Source organism: Phaethon aethereus (assembly GCF_964289735.1).
Source record: "Phaethon aethereus genome assembly, chromosome: 2".
Lineage (NCBI taxonomy): Eukaryota > Metazoa > Chordata > Aves > Phaethontiformes > Phaethontidae > Phaethon > Phaethon aethereus.
In genome coordinates this window covers 114,749,773-114,770,947 of record NC_138582.1, presented here as the reverse complement: position 1 = coordinate 114,770,947, position 21,175 = coordinate 114,749,773, and the positions used below count along the sequence as shown (strand labels likewise).

General features: G+C 41.0%; 1 protein-coding gene across 1 annotated transcript in view; it reads left to right on the top strand.

Annotated features, from left to right (window-relative positions):
- The window catches only part of SUGCT (succinyl-CoA:glutarate-CoA transferase), a gene marked incomplete at its 3' end in the record, with an annotated part of 342,799 nt that overhangs the window by 282,901 nt on the left and 38,723 nt on the right, over positions 1-21,175 (top strand). Inside the window, exon 12 of the mRNA XM_081996281.1 lies at positions 1,913-1,976. Within this exon, the coding sequence (XP_081852407.1) occupies positions 1,913-1,976 (64 nt within the window). The remainder of the gene's footprint in view (positions 1-1,912; positions 1,977-21,175) is intronic.

Here is a 21,175-nt window from a genome sequence, read left to right as displayed (position 1 = left end):
CACAGGAAGGCATGAATTTTGTGGAGCCTGAGTAGCTGCTAGAGAATCTGTATGTTTTTCTTTAACCAAATGGTGCAACTTTTAAGTACAGCCTTTAATTTGCCATCTAAAGAAGTGCTTAAGCACCTGAGTGTGCTGTTGATTTCAGGTTCAAATAAGCATGTTTTCTTGCATTTAGGTCACAAATAATTAAATGCATAAAGAAAGTCTATGTAAGTAAGTTACAGAGAAAGGAGGCCAAACTTCCAATACTGTTTGGTTAAGGGCATAGCTGGAAAGATTCTAAATATGAGTTAAAACAAGCAATTATATTTTCCAATTCTGTCATTTGGAAAAAAAATCTGAATGTCTCACTTGAATGTCTACCAAAACTGGCGTTAACCCTCCCAAAGAGAAATAGAACTAATGATTTGGTACAGCTCCAAACAATTAGACCAGTGAACAGACATTCTTCCACGAGCATCTATTATCGGAAATATCTGGATTTCTAAATGTCAGCTAAATAGACTCACCCCACAAGCTAAGAGAAAGCTGACCTGACCTTTTGACACCACCTGTTCAGGAATGGGAATTTCTTAAGCATGCTATGCTACACAGATAAAAGCTTCACAAAATTTGACCTGGAAAGAATGGCTAAAGGAATTAGTTTTGTTTAGTCTAGAAAAGAGCAGACTGAAGGAAGATGTGATTATAATCAGACATTAGTGATTGGTTTTCTGTGTCTAGTTGGGGAAAAGACAAGAATAAAGATGTTTAATACAAAGCAACGATATATAGATTATGTATTAGGAGAAAATTTTCTAACAATAAAAATAGAAAATACGGTGCAGACTACGTAAGAAAATTGTCATCTTGTTAACTGGAAATTTTCAAGAATAATTAGACCAACACCTGTCATTAATAGTTAAGGTTGCTAGTGTTGTTCACGGTGCAAGGTGAATAGGTAGATGTATTACATGATCACTTAACAGTCTTTGCCTATCTCGTTTCTATAGCTGATACATTTGGCAAGGCACTCTATTTCAGATTTGTTGTTACATTGGATATGAAAATAATTGGTTAATGGGAGGCTTTTTATTTGTAGAGGATCTTTCAACAACCAAATTAATAATTTTTAAGAATTCTGATTATGTGATTAAGATAACTGTTAGAAGGATGGCAGAAATAGGTAAGGAACTGATGAAGATTACTTATTGGCTTTGGAACAATAGCAGAGAGTTTGCTATTATGAATTTCCTTTTCTCTGTTACTTGAGAATTTTGGCATCATACGTTGTTTTCTGGTTGAGGTTAATAACAAGGAACTGGAAATTGTGATGAAGAATCATCCCATACAGATATCCACGGAGCTGAAGCATGGCATACACACTCGAAAGAACAGAAATAACATCAAAATTATGGCATCTTTCCTGCATATTTGTAAGAACTACTAAGACAGCATTTCATAGTGTGATCCATCACGAGCTCAAAAGCAACTGAGTAACAGTGAAAAAAAAACCCACTAGAGCATAAGTTGTGCATAGGCCTTCAATACATATTGCAGATTAAAAGTGAAAGTGGGTGAAGGTTTTAGTTCTCATTCCATGTTGGTGCGAGTTGTCTGTTGGTGGTTGAAAGCATGGTATGCTCTGCAGCTCAGTTTCTTATGTTTGATGTTGGATAGAAGAGCTTAAAGATATGTTACACTTGTAAAGTCTTACTGAAGTGTTTATTTAGATGCATAAAATAGAGAGTAGTGTCAAACATCAGGGCTTTCATTTTACAAATTAGACAACTTACTTGAATAGTAGCTCCCTGTATTTTCGGATTTTCTGTGAAAGCACTTAAGAATATTTATCTCTCTTTTCCTCTTGAGTTTAGGAACTGATTATTTTTGTTTTTATTACATACATGTTTTGTGTTTTTTTTTCTAGGTGCTGCACAATGGACTTGTGATGGAAATGAATCATCCAACAGCTGGGAGGATAGCTGTTCCAGGTTAGATGTTTAATTCTTTTTTCTAAGTGGAGCTTGAAATTAAATGCTACATGACATCCTGAGTAGTTCTGGAACTCAGCTGAGGACATGAGACATCTTCACATTTCACTCAAATGAACAAAAGTTTAACCAGGAAGACATTTGTGCTTCTATTCATTCCGGTAGCAGAAAAATGGGTTAAAACGTGTGTCAGAATAGCTTCTGGTTTTCATCGGTCAGTTGTCATAAACATGAACATGGATTTGATAATATTTGCAAACTCCCACTGCTAGAAATATTACTGCTAAATCATCTACACGAATATGTGAATCTGGTTTTGATTTAGGTCTATTTTGCAAGTTACACAGGCTTCTTTTAGGGACATTTCTGTTGTAAAACACAAAAAAAAAAGAAGCAAGAGGAGGGAAGTTCATACTGAAGGTTTCATCACACTATTTTGTTTAATGAGATTAGACATAAAGCTCTGCAATGATGAAGTCTTAAATAGCTATTTTAGATTTCCAAAGAATACAGAAGTATTAAACTAGTCTCTTTTAAGCTCTAAGTGGATCACGCCTTGGAGCTGGTGTAGCTTTACTTCTGTTAGAGTTATGGAACGGGGTAAGGTTCATCTGGAGTCATTACGAAAATTCTCATTCAGATCCTCGCAGTTGGCTCTGTTTTGACAACTGAGCCTTATCTGATAATCTACTAGCTATTGGGTCAACTTTTTCTGCTTCTCTGTGCTATTCTCTCTCCCAAGCCACATTGAGAATTGTTTCCTCTCTCATTCAAAGCACCATGTCATTTTTATTTTTATAACATCTTCTCCTTACATTGTGATTTTCTGTGCCAAATTCCATCCTCTGACACAGCATCCAGTTGTCATCAATTTCAGTCGACTTGAGCACATGTAGTGGTAAGAAGAATTTGACCCATAAAATTTATCTTAATTTGCACATCCTGGAATCACACTGGGATACAGAAAGAATTATTTGAAAGAAATCAATCCCATATTAGATCATGTTTTCTGCATGAATAGAGGGGGTGTTTTGTGTGCGTGTATGTGTATGCTTCATATTTTCTCTTTATCACAGTTTGCATTCCACATTTGGTCCCACTAGGCTTGGATGTTTGGTTGATTGTATTCAAAAATGCTTCTCTAATTTAGATGCACATATCTGGAAATAGTAACCCTTTTGTTTTAGTTTCTAACAGAAAAGTAATCCTGGTTTATTTATCCAAAATGAAAAGACTAATAAGGGTTTTGATTTAATTCTTTTTAAAGAAGTGGGCAGAAAAGCCTTGCAGATGGTAGAGAAAGCGCGTAAGGTTTTCATGCTGCATACGATGTATAATCTATCTTAGAGAAAGCAAATACTCCTTAAGGGGATAGGTTAAACTGCAAGAAGAGGAAGGAGATGAAAGGATTGTTCTAATGTCTGTCAGCAGCGATAGAATGTATTGGCAAGAGAGTGAATTTTTACATAGGTAAGCCATAGTACTTCCCAAATCCTTAGTTATTTTTTATTTTATTAAACCAGTGACACCGCACTAAACTAAAATAAATCATCTTAATCTCTAATGGTTTGCCATTTAGATGGGCTTCTATGAAGAGTTTCTTGTATTGAAGCAGATGGCTGAAATGATTATTGGATATTTGAGCAGGAAAAGGAGAATTCCTTCCTTTCCTGGCATGGAGGATAAGGAGGGGAGAGACAGGGGAGGAAAGGGTGAAGGACACTCATTCAGTGTGAGCAGAATGGACCTATTGATATCACTGGAAATACAGTGCATTACTCTGTCCCAAAATGAAAGTGCATAAGTGAGTTTGGCCACTGCTGATGGTGTGTAATGGAAGTACCCTGGAATTGTCCTGGTTCAATGAGATATCTGAAGAGTACAGGGAAGAGTGTGCAGAGAAGGCTTCTGGTAGATAAACTGTTTCATAATGTTTATTGAAAATAGTAACAACTTTTTTTTAATGTGATTATATTTAAATATATTATATTTGGTAGAGAACAAGTTTACTAAGCTCTCAGTTTCTGGCTCAAGGTTGCTTAGTAAAGATATTAATGTGAATGTTGAAACTGAATAGACTGAAAAATGTCTCTCCTTAAAGAGACTGGGGAGAGACTGATCCCAAAATAAAAATGGGTGACTGTTACTTCTTAACCATATAAGACAGATTTTAATGGGTCTTTTAGAAATTGAATTGGACATCACACTTGAGGCTCTTGACAGAGCTCAGACTTGTGCTGCCAAGTAAAGTTGTGAGTGCAGTGACATACACTCTCACTGAGTGAGAGCATGCTGGCAGATTTCGGCTCCAAGTGTCACGGTTGGCCTCTGTGTCCAGCATATTGGTTTGGAGTAGTCCTTTCCAGTCATGTCCCCACTTTGAGAGTAGGTTCAAATCTGTATGTGAATCCTCACTTGTAGATCTTGCATCTTGAAATTCTGAGGGATTTTGCCATTGACTTTAATGTAGGCTACATTTTTAATGTTGGACTTGGTGATTCATACACCTCCTTTGCTTAAATATCTTTTGATATGGTTATTGAATTTGGTTCTTTCCACACCTAGTCATTGCTTTCACCCTTGCCTTTTTTTGTAATTCCCAGCCTGAGATACAATGTGTGCTGATAAGCATACTGTAAGGTACTGGTGGAACTGGAGTTGGAGAAGTCACATTATAAAACCATATTTCTATTCATTTTTCTTTTCAAAATGTGTGCGGATGGTAGGAGAGATACAGACCTTGTATTTTGATATCTCTTGCTTCAAGTATTCATTGAAAAATGTTTTTGCACGTATACACTGCTGTTACTATTAGCAAGATATCTTAGATTCAAGAACGGATGTGAAAAAGGGAATTCATCATGTCTGACTAAGAGTGACTGTATAAAAGATTGCAAGACCAATTTAAAGAAAAACGTGGTTCTGTGGTAGTTGAATGATTTCATTAGGATAATGTTTCACATATACCATTCAGTATATTCATGTTGTTATTCTAGAGCTGACTTGTCAAATACATGTACATATACATATACTTGACATATCATATACATATACAGAAGGTGCAATAATGTCAGAGATCCTTGCTTGAGTCCCAAAGGCTTGGGACTGCACTAATTCTTCGCAGGACTGGTTCATCTGATTGCAGGGCTGTACTGATGAATCTCTTCTGAGTCTGAAGTCAGCTTCTCATCTTTAGTTCGGGGCAGGGCTCCGAAAATGATCAGGAGCTTGAGCATCTCAGCTGGAGAGGCTGAGGAACAGGGGCTCCTTCAGCCTGGGGAAAAGGCAGCCTAGGGGGTCCTGGCATCACCCCCACCAGCACCTACAAGGAGGTTATCAACGTGAAGAGCCAGGCTCTTCACAGCAGTGCATGGTGGGAGGATGAGAGACAAGAGAGATTCAGACTGGGTATCAGGAAAGCATTTTTCATCATGATGACAGCCAGGCAGTGGAGCAGGTTACCCAGAGAGGTTGTGTGGGCTCTGTTCTTGGAGGTTTTGAAGAAACAACTAGATAAAGCCATGAGGAACCTGGTCTGACCTAAGACCTGACCCTGATTTGAGCAAGAGCTTGGACTGGAGACCTCCTGAGGTTCTTTCCAACTTGGATTATGTTCTTATTCTGTGATTAACCTCAGTATCTTCTCAGCTCTGTTGTGCTTAGCCCTCTCCATGGAGATCTGGAGAGGAAATGACATAGTTCTCAGAAAATGGGAAATGTAGAGCACAGAAAGTACTTTTGAGGGAAAAAAATGATAGGGGAGAGATGTTTTATAGAGTGCCAGTTTGCAGATGATGCTGGATGGCACAGAGACAATACAGTTAAATGAAGGGACAAAATTTCAAGAAGCTTTGGCATCTGGGTTAGTCTTGAACTACTTTGCCAAAGAGTAATGGACTTTTCTGAAGAGTGGTAGCATGTGGGTTTCTGGAAGCCACTGAGTAATTTATTCTGAGTTGCAATGTGGAGCATAATGGATACCAACCCATACTGGTTATGTAGAAAAAACTAATGGATGCAATGCCATCTTGCCCAAACCTTTTCCATTATCATCTATTTTATACGGTTTAGGAAACTCAAATAATAATATTCCCAGCTTCTGCATTATCTAATGTCTAATGTTGACTTTTAAAAGCTGCCAGTTGTTTTTTATAGTTAAAAGTGTTTGTAATATGATTTTATTTTATTTTAAAGAAAGAAACAATGCATTCAGCTGTCCCTAACAAACCAACCTTTACAGAATTTATTAACTAGCAGGAACCTCTGTGAAATAAACCTCACTTCTGACCCCTTCTAAGCCTTAGCGAGTTGGGGATTTGGATATAAGCCTACACTTTGGAATCATCTCTCATCAAGCAGGAAACAATATAACTGTAGAAACTGTGTAAAACACCTCTTCCAGGCAAAACAACTATTCTTAGTTTTGATAATGTTTATATTGTATGTTCTTCACATCCCCATTTCCTGGCTTGATAAACATTATTTCTGTCTGTTGGCCCGTGATCTGCATCAAGGATGTCTTTATTGCCCAGAAAAGCCAATTTCATACCTGGCTTCGTGATTTCCTTCTGTGCTCTTGAGATAATGTGTTTGGGGGACTGCTCCAAGCTCAGTTAGGAAAGGCAGTACAGGATTCCTCCTTGGCATAGATTTCTTGGACTGAATTCAGGCAATCTATGTTAATTAATCAACCCACTCAGGAGAAATGTCCCTTTTTCCGGTCTTCTTCTGTCACTGTGCATTACAAATATACTACTGAAACAGGAAAGACATTTTTTTCAGAGATAGGCCTTTCCTGTTGTATGATTCATTAAATGGTGTCTAGGTTCCATGGAGACTAATTGTGATCAATCTCTTAGAAGAATTGTTTTAAGGAACAAGACGAAGAGGCGAGAAATCTAATAGGACTTCCTTACCGTGCCACAAATTTCTTCCTTAAACATGGACAAATCACTCTCTGTGTCTCACCTTACTAATCGTTTGCAGTTTTTCGATCTTAATTAATGGTTAAAAAATACTTTGATTTCTAAGGGAAGGACATTCTTGGAAAAAACTCTATGTATTATTTTAAATATGTATTCCTATTTATTATGTATTTATACTTATTTTCTCCATGTGTGGGAAAGACCACTTATAGTTGTGGAAATAACAGTGCAGTATCTATTTGTTTGATCAGTACATTTCAATACACAGAGCAGATATGACTGTCAGTGATACCTGCTCTCTTTTTTTGATCATTTAATGTGTTGGGGGAAGCTTCAGTAGGACTAGATATATGGGTGAGAAAAGTGACTTCTGCATGGGGGAAGTTTGCAGGAAATGAAGGAAGTCTGTGCTCCAATCCATCGTTTCCTGCAACTAGGAGAACCCGCAATACAGGAACAACAACAACAACATTAAAAATCCCAACAATTTTTTTTTTTTTCCAAGAACCTCTACTTGAACTTCTGATCCTGTCTGCTTCTCATCAGGCAGTTTTTTCATATGCGCATGTGTGCGTGCATGCATGCATGTGAATAACTGATGTTGATTGAAAAATTTTAATTTCACTTCACTATTTATGGTACATTGGAGACAAACAGCTTCACCGGCATTACCGTTACCTCATTCGCCTTTTTTAGTCATCAGGGCTGACTGTTTATGTCTTTTACATTCACAGAGCTGATTTCAATTTTGAGGAATTCAGGACCATTACAGGAACTTAGCAGAAATGATGTATGACAGCTCACTTAGCTATCCTCAAAATACTTTAAAAAATCTTAATAAATATATAAACAATATATTCGCGCTGATTGCAAAAGCAGAAAAGAGATGGTGGGAATGGCAAGGAATATGTTATAAGCTTCAGGATTATGTAGAAAAGGCTAGTCCATGTTTTTATAAATGATACTTTAATTTCAAATCTTTTAAGATTCCTTTTAAAGTAAAACATAAACAGCAGACCTTTTCATATTTTTGCCCCTCTGTCATATGTTTCCAGAGTATTTCTCTACGGCATATTTTAAAATTTGCTATACGTTCTGGAATGGTCTTAGTGCCACAGCTGGTATTTTTTGAAGTTAATATTTTAAGGAAGACAAACCAGCTGTCTCTTACCTAGTTCTGGGACTTCAGTTGTTGGGGGAAATTAGGCAATAGTGGAAGTCTTTTCCATCAGGCTCAGAGTAACTGAGTAACGGCGCCGACTGGGACCAACAGTGCTGTGTCTAACTCAGGCAGCAACTCTCCAGGACTGTTACTCAGGGTGTCTGAGCTGGACTAGATTGTTCTGTCCTTAAGTTGTGGTAATCCAAGTTGTTTTTCTTGCATCACATGTTTTGCTCCAGGACCTGGCGCTGCCATATTGGGAGGGGAAGTGAAAATATTTCAGTGGACAAGTGGGGACATTTTCCTACTCTGTACATAGTAAGTCAAGTAAAATGGTGGTTGAAGTTTTGCTGAATATTGATCAGTAATTATACTTGTACTTACTGGAGAATATTTTCTTTATATCTTCCTCCATGTGTCCTAAAATAGACTAGGATTTCATTTAAACTGGACACAATAGTTTCTTCCAGAAAGTAAACTAAACAGTATCACCTTTCTGTTCATATCGGGGGAAAACAAAAGTTGAAGTATTAACTAAATAGTCAAATAAATTCATTAATTTCTCACCAATGGTGACAGTCCTAGAATTCAGCTTTGTTTAAAACTATTTTTTTTGTTCTGTTTAAGTGTGTTTCTCAATTCTTTCTATGTAAGTAACAGTAACTTAGAAAGCACTTTCTTAACCCTCACTCTGTAACAAGCACAGCCAGGTGCTCACACAGTTCAGGGTGTGTGATTGTAAAGATATATCTGCATGCCTCGGGTGCATTGTAAAACAGCCAAATTACTTCAACACCCATAAATTGTGAGTGTATCTTTATGATCTTTAATAATTATTGGATAAGAAAAGGAATCTACTGTCAGCTTAAAAAGTTTGATTTCATTAAATGTAAAAATATGGTTTAAACATTTAGGCAATTTTACTTAATCCCTAGGATACTGATTACACTAATCCTCATTTGTGTTTCCACCATATTATCTTGGCTCAAGCCCTGCCTCCCTGTGAATGGAAAGAATGATTGGACTTAAACTGTGTTCTGTGAACCTAGACTGAACAATTTTATGGTCAGCAGTGGTCATTAGATCATGTAGTTTGCCTGCTTGTGGCATTGACCATAGAATTTAATCTATTTACTCCTTTCACATGTGTTTGACTATAGTTTGTCGTATTCAGAAGTCTTCAAGAGATAGAAAATTCATCAAATATCTGCCTCTTTCTTTAGATGCCCGATCAGCTTCATTGTTAAAAAGCCCATGCCATGATTCTAATCCAATATTACCTAGTTTTATAGAGCAATATTTTTTTCATGTGTTTCATGAGCTTTAACGACTTTTGTTTTCTCCCTATGAAAGTACTTACATGACAGAAGTCACATCTAGATGACTTTTTGACAAACTAGCTAGGGTAGTTTTCCCAGGTTTTTTCAGGTCTGTTGTGGTTTTTTTCCTAATACAAACAGAAAAGAGAACAATGTTTTTGATGCTTATCTCTCTAGATCCTCTGATGTCAATGAAGACCCAATTTGATTGGATAAATTTGAATCTAACAACCTCTTCACCTATCCTAAAACTTGTGCCTCCTCTTAGTGTTGCTACATTCACTAGCAGACCTACCTTGCATAAAAACCTTGCTTCAAAACAAGCATGGTGATTTGGACCCGAGTCTTGAATATTCCAAATGATGCCTTAATAATTTGGGCTGTTCAAAAATAAAGCATTGCTGCCACCACTTTTTGCCCCTGCTGTTTTGTTAACTATTTCTGTAGCTCCTTTGGGGTTCTGGGAGGGTGTGAAGTTCCCAAGAGTTTTTCCCAATGTTTTATGACTATATGTGAACTTTTTTTCCCAGATTTTGATTCACCAAATTTGATCCAAATTTGAAGATATTGTTTTGTTAAACATAAACTTTTTTTTTTTTTTTTGGCAAATAAAACTAGTTTGTCCATCCTATCACTGTGTGCAAAAGGTTTAAACCAAGGCAGAACAGATGTGAACTAGCTTAATCCAAGGTGTACTGAAGACATTAGGCATTGGGTGAAGACCCGATTAGAAAAGTCTTCCTGACACAAAGTCTGTTAAGGTATGGAACAGAGTCCCCTAAGAAGACATAGGATCCCTGTTTCTTTGGCTGTCTGAAACTAGGCTGAACATAGCAGTAAATAAAAACAGTTTACCCATATAAAAAGCAGATAATTGTTCTATTAAAAGGGATTGATAACTTAATGAATTTAAAAATTTGGTGTCAGTTTATTGCTTTAAACTAAAGTTGTTTGGAAATTGAGCCTGTGGCAGGCCAATAAAAAATTTATATTGATTTGTGTGTAAGTAGAGTGTTCCTCGTGGGTTTTGAACTGGATGCAGAGATGAAATGAGGCAGAGGCTTGCAGATTAGAACAAGCTTTTTAATATTCTTTGCAAGCTGTTTTTAGAAACATCACAAGGAACATAAAATCAGGCACATTTGTGAAGAGAGGCAGTACGGTTTACAAACAAACATGTGGGGCAAACAAAATTTCAAAGCTGATCATGCACAAATACCCAATTCCAGTTGTCCAACTTGCACAAACTGAAAGCACAACTGCATGAACACATCTGCTATTCCCAGCCCATGAACAGAGACATACTTATACAAGCTTGTAAAAACTCATAGCGATTTGATAGTATTCTACAGAAATTACAAGATTAATGCTAAAAATTAAGCTGCGTTGCTTTGACTCTGAGATTTAGATTCCTATATGAGTAAATCTATGATGAAAATTGCCCTGTAATTTGCTGAGTTACATTTGGGAATTGCTTTCTCTTTCACAAAGAACTAGGCAGTAAAATTTTCAGCTGGAACTGAGCTAGTGATTTTTCTTTTGAGCCAGTTTAAGTTCTGGTGATGCCGTGCACCCATTTCTTCCTAGCTTTACCGTCCATGCAGTATGGTTTTTCAGTGTCACCTAGTTTGAACTATTTTGGATTACTGAAGTGGTCAGTGAATTTGTCTCCCTGGAAAACACACCTTTTGAAAATGTAAAAAGTTCATATGATGGGGGCACGCCTCAAATATGGATTTCATATAGGAAGAATTGTTAGCTTTCAGGTCTCGTTCCTCAGCCATCATCTGGGCTCCCAGCACAATCCTATGTCTTATTCTCAGTTGCCTGAATCTTAAGAGGTTGAGAAGCTAAAGTGAAACAGCTGGAGGGCACTGCCCTGGAAACATCAGTGGTATCTGTGCTGTGCCAGTGATCAGAAGGAGTTACGCTGATAGTGGAGAAATTAAAATAGGACCTACAGCACACAGGACTACACTGCTGGAAAACAGGAGTCATTTTTGGGGATCAAAGCTCACCTTAGGCAGGTGCAAAATCTGACTGTTTTGACCAAGAAACTGGTGGTTCACAGCAAATGGCATAGTGTCAGGGTGGAGAAAAGGCAGCTTGCACTGAAGGACCATGGTGATGAGAAAACATGGGTAATAAATTGATTAAGGAGGTGATAGCAAAAGACTACAATGAACTATGGCCTTGCAAGCACCAGCTGGTGCAGACAGTTCCCATCCTTAAACTGATCCTTGCTAGCTGGTGTCAACGATTAGTCAAACCAGTATGCTGAATTTCAGAAGCTATGTAGTACTTGTTATGTTTCAATTCTGGTTAAGGTTCAGTGAAAACTTCAAAATAATAGGTCAAATTGAATTCAGGTCTGAGACAAACTAATTATTAGAAACTCTTTGGTTTCATGTGTGGTTTGTCTCTTCGGATATAAGTTTTTGTGTAAGTGCTTAGAAAACTTAATTTAGAAAAACAAGAAACTCTTTGCAAAGGTGATCACTCTCTTTACAGTTCTATCAGATATTTCCTTAATGATATAGTAAGTTGATCATGTGAATGCATCACTTACTATTTTGTGTGTGCAAACCAGATGTTTATGTGAATAAATGAAGAGTATACAGTTCTGTTGTTTCCTTTGAATATGACTGTATTTTAAAATCTGGCCTTCACCTCCCAAAGGGGAACGCTTTAGGTATCAGTATATTTGACAAAAAGGAGATTGTTTTGGCAAACATTCTAGTTTTCACATTTATTCACACTTAGGGGAACAGAAAAGGTAAAGATGGGGCATAGAATTTTGTGTTGGTAGTATTTACCTTTGCTTCCTTCCTAGGTCGCTAGAGTGAAGACTAGTGTTGTAATTCCTGAAAGGGAATTTTTACTTCCTGACTACTCACAAATCAGTGTCCCCACTGTATGATTTAATAGTTGTTTTATCTCAAAACTGAATGCATAGTGTAATAGCCTGCCCTTCTCTTCCTCATTTTTGGTTGTGTTTCCTGAGAAAAAAATCAGAAAATGTCGATGTGTCCTTTTGCTCCTCATAGGTTCAGGTACTGTGCTGTAGCTTTCAGAAGCACTAAAAGTATTGTAACAATGTATGGGTAAAGTGTAACTTTGGTAATAGCTGCATGGCAATGTTAGATTGGAAGATATCATTTTAACCTACCTTTCAAGTACTTTTGTAATACTGACACTGCAGAGAAAACTACTGGGGGGAAACAGGAGAAATTGGAGGAGTAGCTCAGAATTTGCATTTACTTTCAAGATTTTTTTCACAGATGTCCTCAAGTCTCAGTTGTTTTGTTTTTTTTTTATGATGGAAGTTTGCAGTCAGTTGCTATATTGTGAGGCATAGCATATACTGCTAATTTTCAGATATTTTCAGAGATTGGTATTCTTTTCCCCAGGTATACCCAGACATGAATCAAAATGCTTCATTGAGTGTATTTAGAAACTAGAAGTCTAAGTCTTACCTGACTCTTGGAAACCAATATTATACCAGGCACCAGTTCCAATGAAACATAATAATACTTCTATAACATAATTATATATCATACCTGCCTATCATATATTAATGTATATTGTATACTGTTATAGAACATAAAAATCTTGATACCCATGAAGGTTATTTGGTGTCAAACTGTAGTGAGAGAAGAATCAGGTAGTTTCAGTACTATAATTTATAAGCACGGGTGATGCAGAAAATTCAGAAATCTGAATATTTTGTGTTTACAATATTAACTTTTTTTTTTTTACAAAGTATTTTATGAAGGAAATTATTGTAAGTGAAAAGAAAGCTAAGCCCTGGTATCATATTGCATTTTTATCTGCTTATCTTTGACTAGTATTTATATGTAATTATAATTATCTGTGATATCAAAGACAGGAAAAAAATAATTATTTCTTTATAAACAAGATTTCAAATATTTGGTACATGCAGGGAGTTTATATGCTCTGTAATATAAATCTAATCTGATGATTCATGGCGATTACATTGTTGAAGAGAAATGCCTTTGAAAGTTGTGGATAATTTTTAAATTCAAGATGAATGAATTAAACAAATGTTGTCTTATTTACAGTAAAGCATGTCCTCAGAAGTGCTCTGCTCTTTTTTGAAGACTTGAGTTCTATTTTCATGAGCTTTGTCATGTAATTTTTCTGAATTTACTGTAATTAATGAGATGTAATCAACTTAAATGTACCATAAAATATGCAACCTAATGTGTGCAAGACAGAATTTAAACATTCCAATTCATGGTACACTTTGTAGCATATTGACTGATAATTACACAGAGATATTAAGAGGATCCATTTGTAGAGGATCTTTAAAAAGTCAAGAGGTAAGATTGAAAACTCAATCATAATTTAGGAAATTTCTGTCTTCTAGTGCATAATGTCACTACCTGAAGAGTATTTAGTAGTTCAAAATTTACTTTTATATTTGAGTAGTGTAACCACCTCCTATCCTCTAAAAAGAAATAAATCCTACTCCTAGTGACCAGGGCATTTGAACCACCACTTTGGGGAGGAAGGACTGCATATTGGTTTGCTCATCATACTGGGATAATAGCTGATTTGCACTTCATTGCTGCTTTTAGCTACTTAACTAGCAATACCTGTGGGTCAAAGACATCAATCCAGGCAGGAATGCAATTATACTTTGTTCAGGAGCTATTTCTGGGTGCAGATGTAATTGACATACATCTCAACCTTTGAAAGACTTATGACTTTTGATTATAATTTGGCTTCTTCCACAGGTCTCATATTTCCAGTCTTTCCTAAATACTGTAACCGTGAAACGTAATGACTGAGGCATGCTGGCAGAGAAAATGATTTTGTCACAAAGTTTAAGATATAATGGATATAAAGTTCACTTACCAGTGGTATTCTCCCACTGGTAACATTCAGCCTATAATAAAAAACAAGGTGATTCACATCTATGTAGCTATGAGAGCTATGTAAAAGGAAAAAAGGCAAATTATTAAGACAATGTACATTCACCAGAGTACTTAACACTCTTATGTGACCGCTCACCATACAGGATATGACATAAATTGTATTTTCTTATGCTATTGCATCTATTTGACAAAATGAGAAAATATATCCAACTAGTTCTTCTTTCCTCTATACTCCTACTTCATAGTCCTAAAAGATGATTTTAAGCCATATATGTTGTGTATTGTGGTTATGTTATCTCTGTGATGCTGAAATTTATTTTGTCTGTGTAAACAAGCAGGTAAGTTTAAATTTATGCTTTTTTTTGTATTCAGTTTTCTCATCTTGTGTATTGGAGCATATTGCCCCCACCTCCACCCAGGTTTCTTTGGCATATTTTTCTTCAGTAACTTTAATTGGTTCCAGACATCTGTAGTGTGGGCACATGCCCTCCATATATTGTATACTAAAGGAGATCCTGTGCAACATGGACATGCTCAGAGTGCAATACACACTGTCATTTTGGATTAGAAGGAATTAATTAATTTAAAGTGAAGGGATATAATCCATACAGCTCTGTTGAGAGTTGCTTCCTTTATTATGTAGACTAACAGTGCGCTGGGTGAAGAACTGGCTGAACGGCAGGGCTCAAAGGGTTGCCATGAACAGAGTGACGTTTGGCTGGTGGCCAGTCACTAGCGGTGTTCCTAAGGGTTCAAATCTAGAGACAGTTCTGTTCAGTCCTTTTATCAATGATCTGGATGCAGGACTTGAATGCATCCTTAGCAAGTTTGCTGCTAATACTAAACTGGGAGGTGCTGTTGACTCTTGAGTGACAAGAGGCCTTGCAGAGGGATCTGGATAGATTGGAGCATTGGGCAATCACCAATGGCATGAAATGGAACAAGAACAAATGCCAGATTCTGCACCTGGGATGGAGTAACACCGGGCACAAGTCTCAGTGGGGAGAGGAGCGGTTGGAGAGCAGCCCTGCAGAAAGGGGCCTGGGGGTGCTGGCTGACAGGAGGCTCAAGAGGAGCCAGCAGTGTGCCCTGGCAGCCAAGAGGGCAACCCGCATCCTGAGGTGCATCAAACACAGCATAACCAGCTGGTCCAAAGAGGTGATTATCCCGCTGTACTTAGCGCTGGTGTGGCCTAACCTTGAGTATCGTGTGCGGTTCTGGGCCCCACCATTTGAAAAGGATGTTCAGGTACTTGAACATGTCCCGAGGAGGGCACCAAAGCGGGGGAAGGGGCTGGCAGGCATGTCCTCTAAGGAGCAACTGAGGTCAGGGGGTTTGTCTAGTTTGGAGAGAAGGAGGCTGAGGGGCGACTTCCCTGCTCTCTCCAGCTTCCTGAGGAGGGGCAGTGGAGAGGGAGGTGCTGAGCTCTTCCCCCTGGGACCCAGTGCCAGGGCGCATGGGAACGGCTCAAAGCTGCGTTTGTCAGGGGAGGTTTGGACTTGACATGAGGAAACATTTCTTTACTGAGAGGATGGTCAAACCCTGGGACAGGTTTCCTGGAGAGGTGGTCAATGCCCTGTTTCTGTCAGAGGCCTTTGGACAATGCCCCTAATACCATGCTTTAACTTTTGGTCAGCCCTGAAGTGGTCAGAGAGTTGGACTAGATGGTCACTGTAGGACCCTTCTAACTATTCTGTTCTGTTCTACTCTACTCCACTTTCATCCTGAAGTAGGACGTGCTCCTGAACTAAATGGTTGCAAATTTTTCTGAGGTGAGCAACACCTGTTCATTACCTGTGGAACTTTTTTTACCTCCTCATACTCACTTTTAACAGCCTGATCTGTTTCCTGTGGAAAACCATGCTAAAACACAAGAGCCTGAGGACAGCAGCACTCCCTCAGAGCAAAGGTCCACCTGGCCCAGCACTCTGACTCCGAAGTGTCCAGCCATCAATGTCTAAAGCAGAGCGTATGAGCAGCACAGGTCTGCTTCTGCCAGGGCCCTGGGGGTGCCCATAGGCCTCGGTGGCCGGGACCAGCCTCCCCTGGGACCCCCACCCCCACTGTCTCCTGCCAGGGCCCGGGAGACGTGTCTCAGCTCAGCCTGGGGCCTTCAGCCCCTGCCTGAGTGATGCTGTGGGTGGGCCCGTCTCTGACCCTGTCTGCTGGTGCGCCTGGGGCCTGCACTGCAGAGAGCTGCTCTCCTGGACGCAGCCCTCGGGCCTCGGCCGTAGCGGGTCAGGCAGAGCTCTGGGCATAACGGAGCAGAGCTGTTCTGTTCTGGTCCCTGCGCTCGCCATGAGTCGGGTAACGATGAGACTGTCACTTCCCCGAAATGCCAGGGGTGCTTTCAGGTCCAAAAACGCTTTCAAGGACACATGAAACAAAGGATCCTGGAAACAGGTTTTTATTTTTATTTTTCTGACTCTGTTTCAGAGCCGATGCTCACAAGCATTAGCACAATGCACATGTGCAGCCAGGAGCAGGCTGATGTGTTCTTCAGTTTAGCTTGAAAAAACATCCCTGCAGCCTGGCAAAGGCAAGTCACAGAGCTACAGAAAGGAGCAGCAGCAGCAACACAGGCCACGCAGTCCCTGTCTCCTGAAGAGTGAGAATGGGAAGAATGAGGATCAGGACCGACCTCACACAAAAGAAGAAGAGGTGTGTGGTTCCGTGGAGTATTTTCCAAAGTCTGACACGTAGCGATGACAAGCACACTTTTTGCCTTCCAAAACTTGTTCCGCTGAGCTTCTTGGCCAGCGATGCCTGACAAGCGCTCTCGTGCCTGCCCGGCGCCTGTATCGCACGCGGGGAGAGCTGAAAAGTGGCAGCTCCTGATGGGGCAGCAGCCTGGAGCCCTTCCAAGCACAGGCTGTTCTGCACAAGCAAGAAGCCCTGAGGAAATGGAGCCAAGGGAGGAGCAGAGCTCGCTCCCGCTCCCAACTCGCACTGGGCAAGAGATCCAGAGAGAGCCAGGGCACGAGCGGTGCCTTGGAGGGGCCCGAGCAGCCGGCAAGAACTGAGCCGAAAGGACCCAGAGGAGCCCTGGCAAGGGGCTGTGCTCAGTGCTACCGAGGACAAGCAGCAACCCCCGGGGGCCACCCTGGGAGTCTAGACAGCTTCCTCCCCCCAGATGTGGGGTACGAGGGCCACCGTTGTGGAGCAGGAGCAGCAGGAACCCCGCCAAAATGGCCCAAAGGAGCCTTGGCAAGGGGCCGTGCTCAGTGCTGCAGAGGAAGGCAAAAAAACCCCAGGGACACTTGGTAGCCCACCGTGGTGGGGAAAAAAAACCTTCCTCTCCCCAGCTGCAGGGCACAAGAGGCCATCTTGGTGGTGCATGAGCAGCAGGCAGGAACCGAGGCAAAAGGGACCAGAGGAGCCCTGACAAGCGGTCATGCTCAGTGCTGCAGAGGAAGGCAAAAAACCCCCGGGGACCAGTGCCGATCTGCCCGGGGGGAAAATTCCTTCCTGACCCCAGACAGACCTGGCAATCGGCTGCTCCCTGAGCATGTGAGCACGACCTGCCTCCTCGTCCCACAGGCTGCTCACTCCTCCCAGGAGGTGCCCAAGCCCTCTTCTCCCTCAACCTGGAGCCATCTGAGTGGCTTCCAGGAGTGTCCAAATGCCCCTGGCCTGATCGACCTTGGGGACAAGAATCTTTCCTATGCCTGGTAGGGCACCAGTGGGTGCTCCAAAGCACTGGGACCCTTTGCAACATCTCTGCATCCCATTTCTTACAGCTGCTGCCCCTGGCTCTGCAGGGGATGAGGACAGCGAGCTCTGCAGTGTTCTTTAAGAAGGCATTCCCTTGGTCTTGCCACTGCTGTCCAGCTGAAAAGGCGTGATAGCCTCGGGTACCTCCAGGGGTTGGTGGTTCTTCTCATCTCCTGAGGGGCTGGGGTCTGTTCCCTGAAGGCTGAAGCAGGGTTTCCATCCATCAGATGAGCTTTGAAGGTGGCCCCACCAGGGGGTGGGCATTAGCAGTGGAGAGCCTTCAACAGCCTCGTCCATCCTCTAGTCTTCCTCCCTCAGCCCCCTCCAAGTACTTCCACCACTCCTCAAGGACTTCTTCTCAGATGTCTTCAAGCTGCCCCAGGCCAGCTCTGGCAGCAGGATGTGGGCGGATGCTCCCTTTTATCCTGCCCCAGGGCATTGTGACTGCTGCTTTGCTGGTGATGGCACTGTGACATGGGCGTGACAGGGCCCCCCATGTGCTACCCCAGCACACAGCCCCGCCCACTGCCCGTCTGCCTAGCATCCTTCCTAGGAAGACCTTTGGGGTGTTTGCTCCGAGGCAGTCCCTGCCCTTGGTGGCCATGCAGTGGGCACAGCTGATGGATGTCCCTGATGCCTCCTCTGCCACTTGGCTCCCAAGGACAAACCTTGTGCTGTTCGTCTTCTGTCAGGCCATGGCAGAAACCAGCCCTGCAGCCCAGAGTCCCCTCCTTGTGCCAGAGCTAACATCCATGAGGCCACACAGCGAGGAGGACCAGGGACTTGATCTGGCTGGACACAATCCCTTTTCCTGGGGCATGAGGGGTGATTTTGGCAGCCACAGCCTGGAGGAAAGCCAAAGCGTAACCAGAGCCATAGGTTGGGATGAACATTGCCAACAGACCACCATGGAAATAACACAGGCTTTGAAAAACAAGTGAGCGGAGGTTACACTGGTGTGACAGAAAGGCTGGTCATTTTCAGACCTAGAACATTTGGATCCGTGCCCAAAGCACAGCCAGGCAAAGGACAACTCTTCCAAACTGTGAAAATAGCCCAGTGCTGCTATCACTGTCACATCCCCTTTTCCCACTGAAACCAAGCTGCGCAACTCCTCTGTTAAACACACCCATTGGCTGTGTTCATACAGGATACAAGATGTGCTTCAGCCACAGGGTGAATGTTTCACAGCTCATTTGTGACTCTAACCTTTTCAAGAGTTTTTTACCTACCTTGATTTGTGGGAAGATGTTCAGATCATATCTAAAACCCTGGCAAATTTCTTTTTCCTTCAGGATTTAGTATTTCAAGTTCTGAAAGAGTAAGGAAGGTTTAAGATTCTTGTAATTTTGTACGTTGTTGCCAAAATTACTATGTACCTTCAGACTTAGTAAATAAGGCCATTTATACCATAGACATTCATTTGGTTGTGGTGATGCCAGAGGTGAAAGAAAGGGGTTTGGTTCCCTCAGCATGAACTTTGCAAAGATGTAGAGAGCATGGATGATTTCCTCGCCATTCCTTACGAATGCACCAAGGGAGTTTTGCTACTACACTGTTTATAGTAAGGTCTTCTTCTTGGGAAGAATTCCAGAATTGTTTTAAGTTCTTTACCATATTTTTCCTTGCACTTCAGTATCTCCTTTCTTTGGCCTTCATCCTTGATACCTTTCTTGAAAGTGATGGCAGCCCTCTCAGACTTTGTCTTGCTCCTTCTAGTCCTCATCTTCTTCTGTAGGCCCACCATGCCCTTAATCACCTGCTTAGTCTTTGTCTGCCTTTATCGCAGACAGGATTTATCTTTCTTGAACCTAAGGCATGAGAAATGTCCATAGCGGTACAGGAGAGTTCTCACCCAGGCTTTGCACAAAGCTCACCTTTCCTATGGAAACATCTTGCCTGACACACAACACTGCATTTGCTTGTATCACATTCATGGCTTGTAGTCACTCATGCCTCCAGGGACATTTGCCTATTCCAATGTTTCCAAACTGGAACAGAAACTCATGGCACTCCACCTGACTTTGTGTTACCTATTTCTATTCTGAAGTCCTTCATGCGGGGTTTATTGATGTAGGGCATGTCTCTTCTGTCAGAGCTTCAGCTGGTAGGGAGAATGGAGATCATAGAACTATAACATTAGATAGAGCTTTCTCTGCCTCATGGATGCCGTGGAATCCAGAATATGATGTGGACAAGGAAGTCTACATTTCTTGAATGATGGTTTTCTGCAATCAAAAGACCTGACCATGAACTTCACTTTTTTATACCTTTGATCGCAGCAAAGCATGAGGCGTGTGTTAAGGGGGCTTTCACCCATCAGTAGCCTGCTGGAGTCCAGCTCAATGCAGTCACGACCAGCACATCCAGCCCTCCACCAGCTAGCTGACGTGGTCAGGCAGTTGGACTACATGATCATTATAGGTCACTTCCAGCTCAACTATTCTGTTCCGTTCCATTCTGTTCTGTTCTATTCTATTCTACTCTATTCTAATTTTAAAAAATCTTCATTTACATCTTCCTTATATCTTCTGTCCACCTGTGTGACTATCGAGCTCCCTCCAAACTTATTTACTATCAAGAAAGACCTTTTCCTTACATCAATATATTTCTGTATTGCAATTCTAGCATTAATATTATGGATACATTCCATGGGCCATGTGAGATGGGCACCTGACAACAAGACAGCCTTTGTGAAATCTCTGTTGTATATTGATTCTCTGATGTACACTGGAAATGGCTCCGTGAACTATGAAAGCATCCGGTCCAGGCTGGTTCATAGAGACAAAACGCATTATTCTTTCCCCTACAGTCCTAATGGGTCCAAGACCAGTAGAGGTTAAGAGACTGGGTTTGTTTGGCAGATGTTTCTTGTTATTCTGCCAATTAAATCAACAATAGGTATTCATAATGCTAGGGAGGCTTGGAGGTCATAGAAATTACAAGGCAGGCAGAATAGCTCATGCACAAATAGCTGAAAAAGAAAGCGATCTTTTGGGGATTCCACACACACACACACACACACACACCCCCCCGCCTCTTATTCTGCTTGGTCTAGGGGCTGTCACCAATCAGTAACTTGTGCATTGGCTTCACTCCTTGGTTCTGGCTGCAGTGTTCAAGGTCCTGAATGGCACAAACTCTGTCTTACTGTTGCAGGGGAGATGTTCTTCTGCAG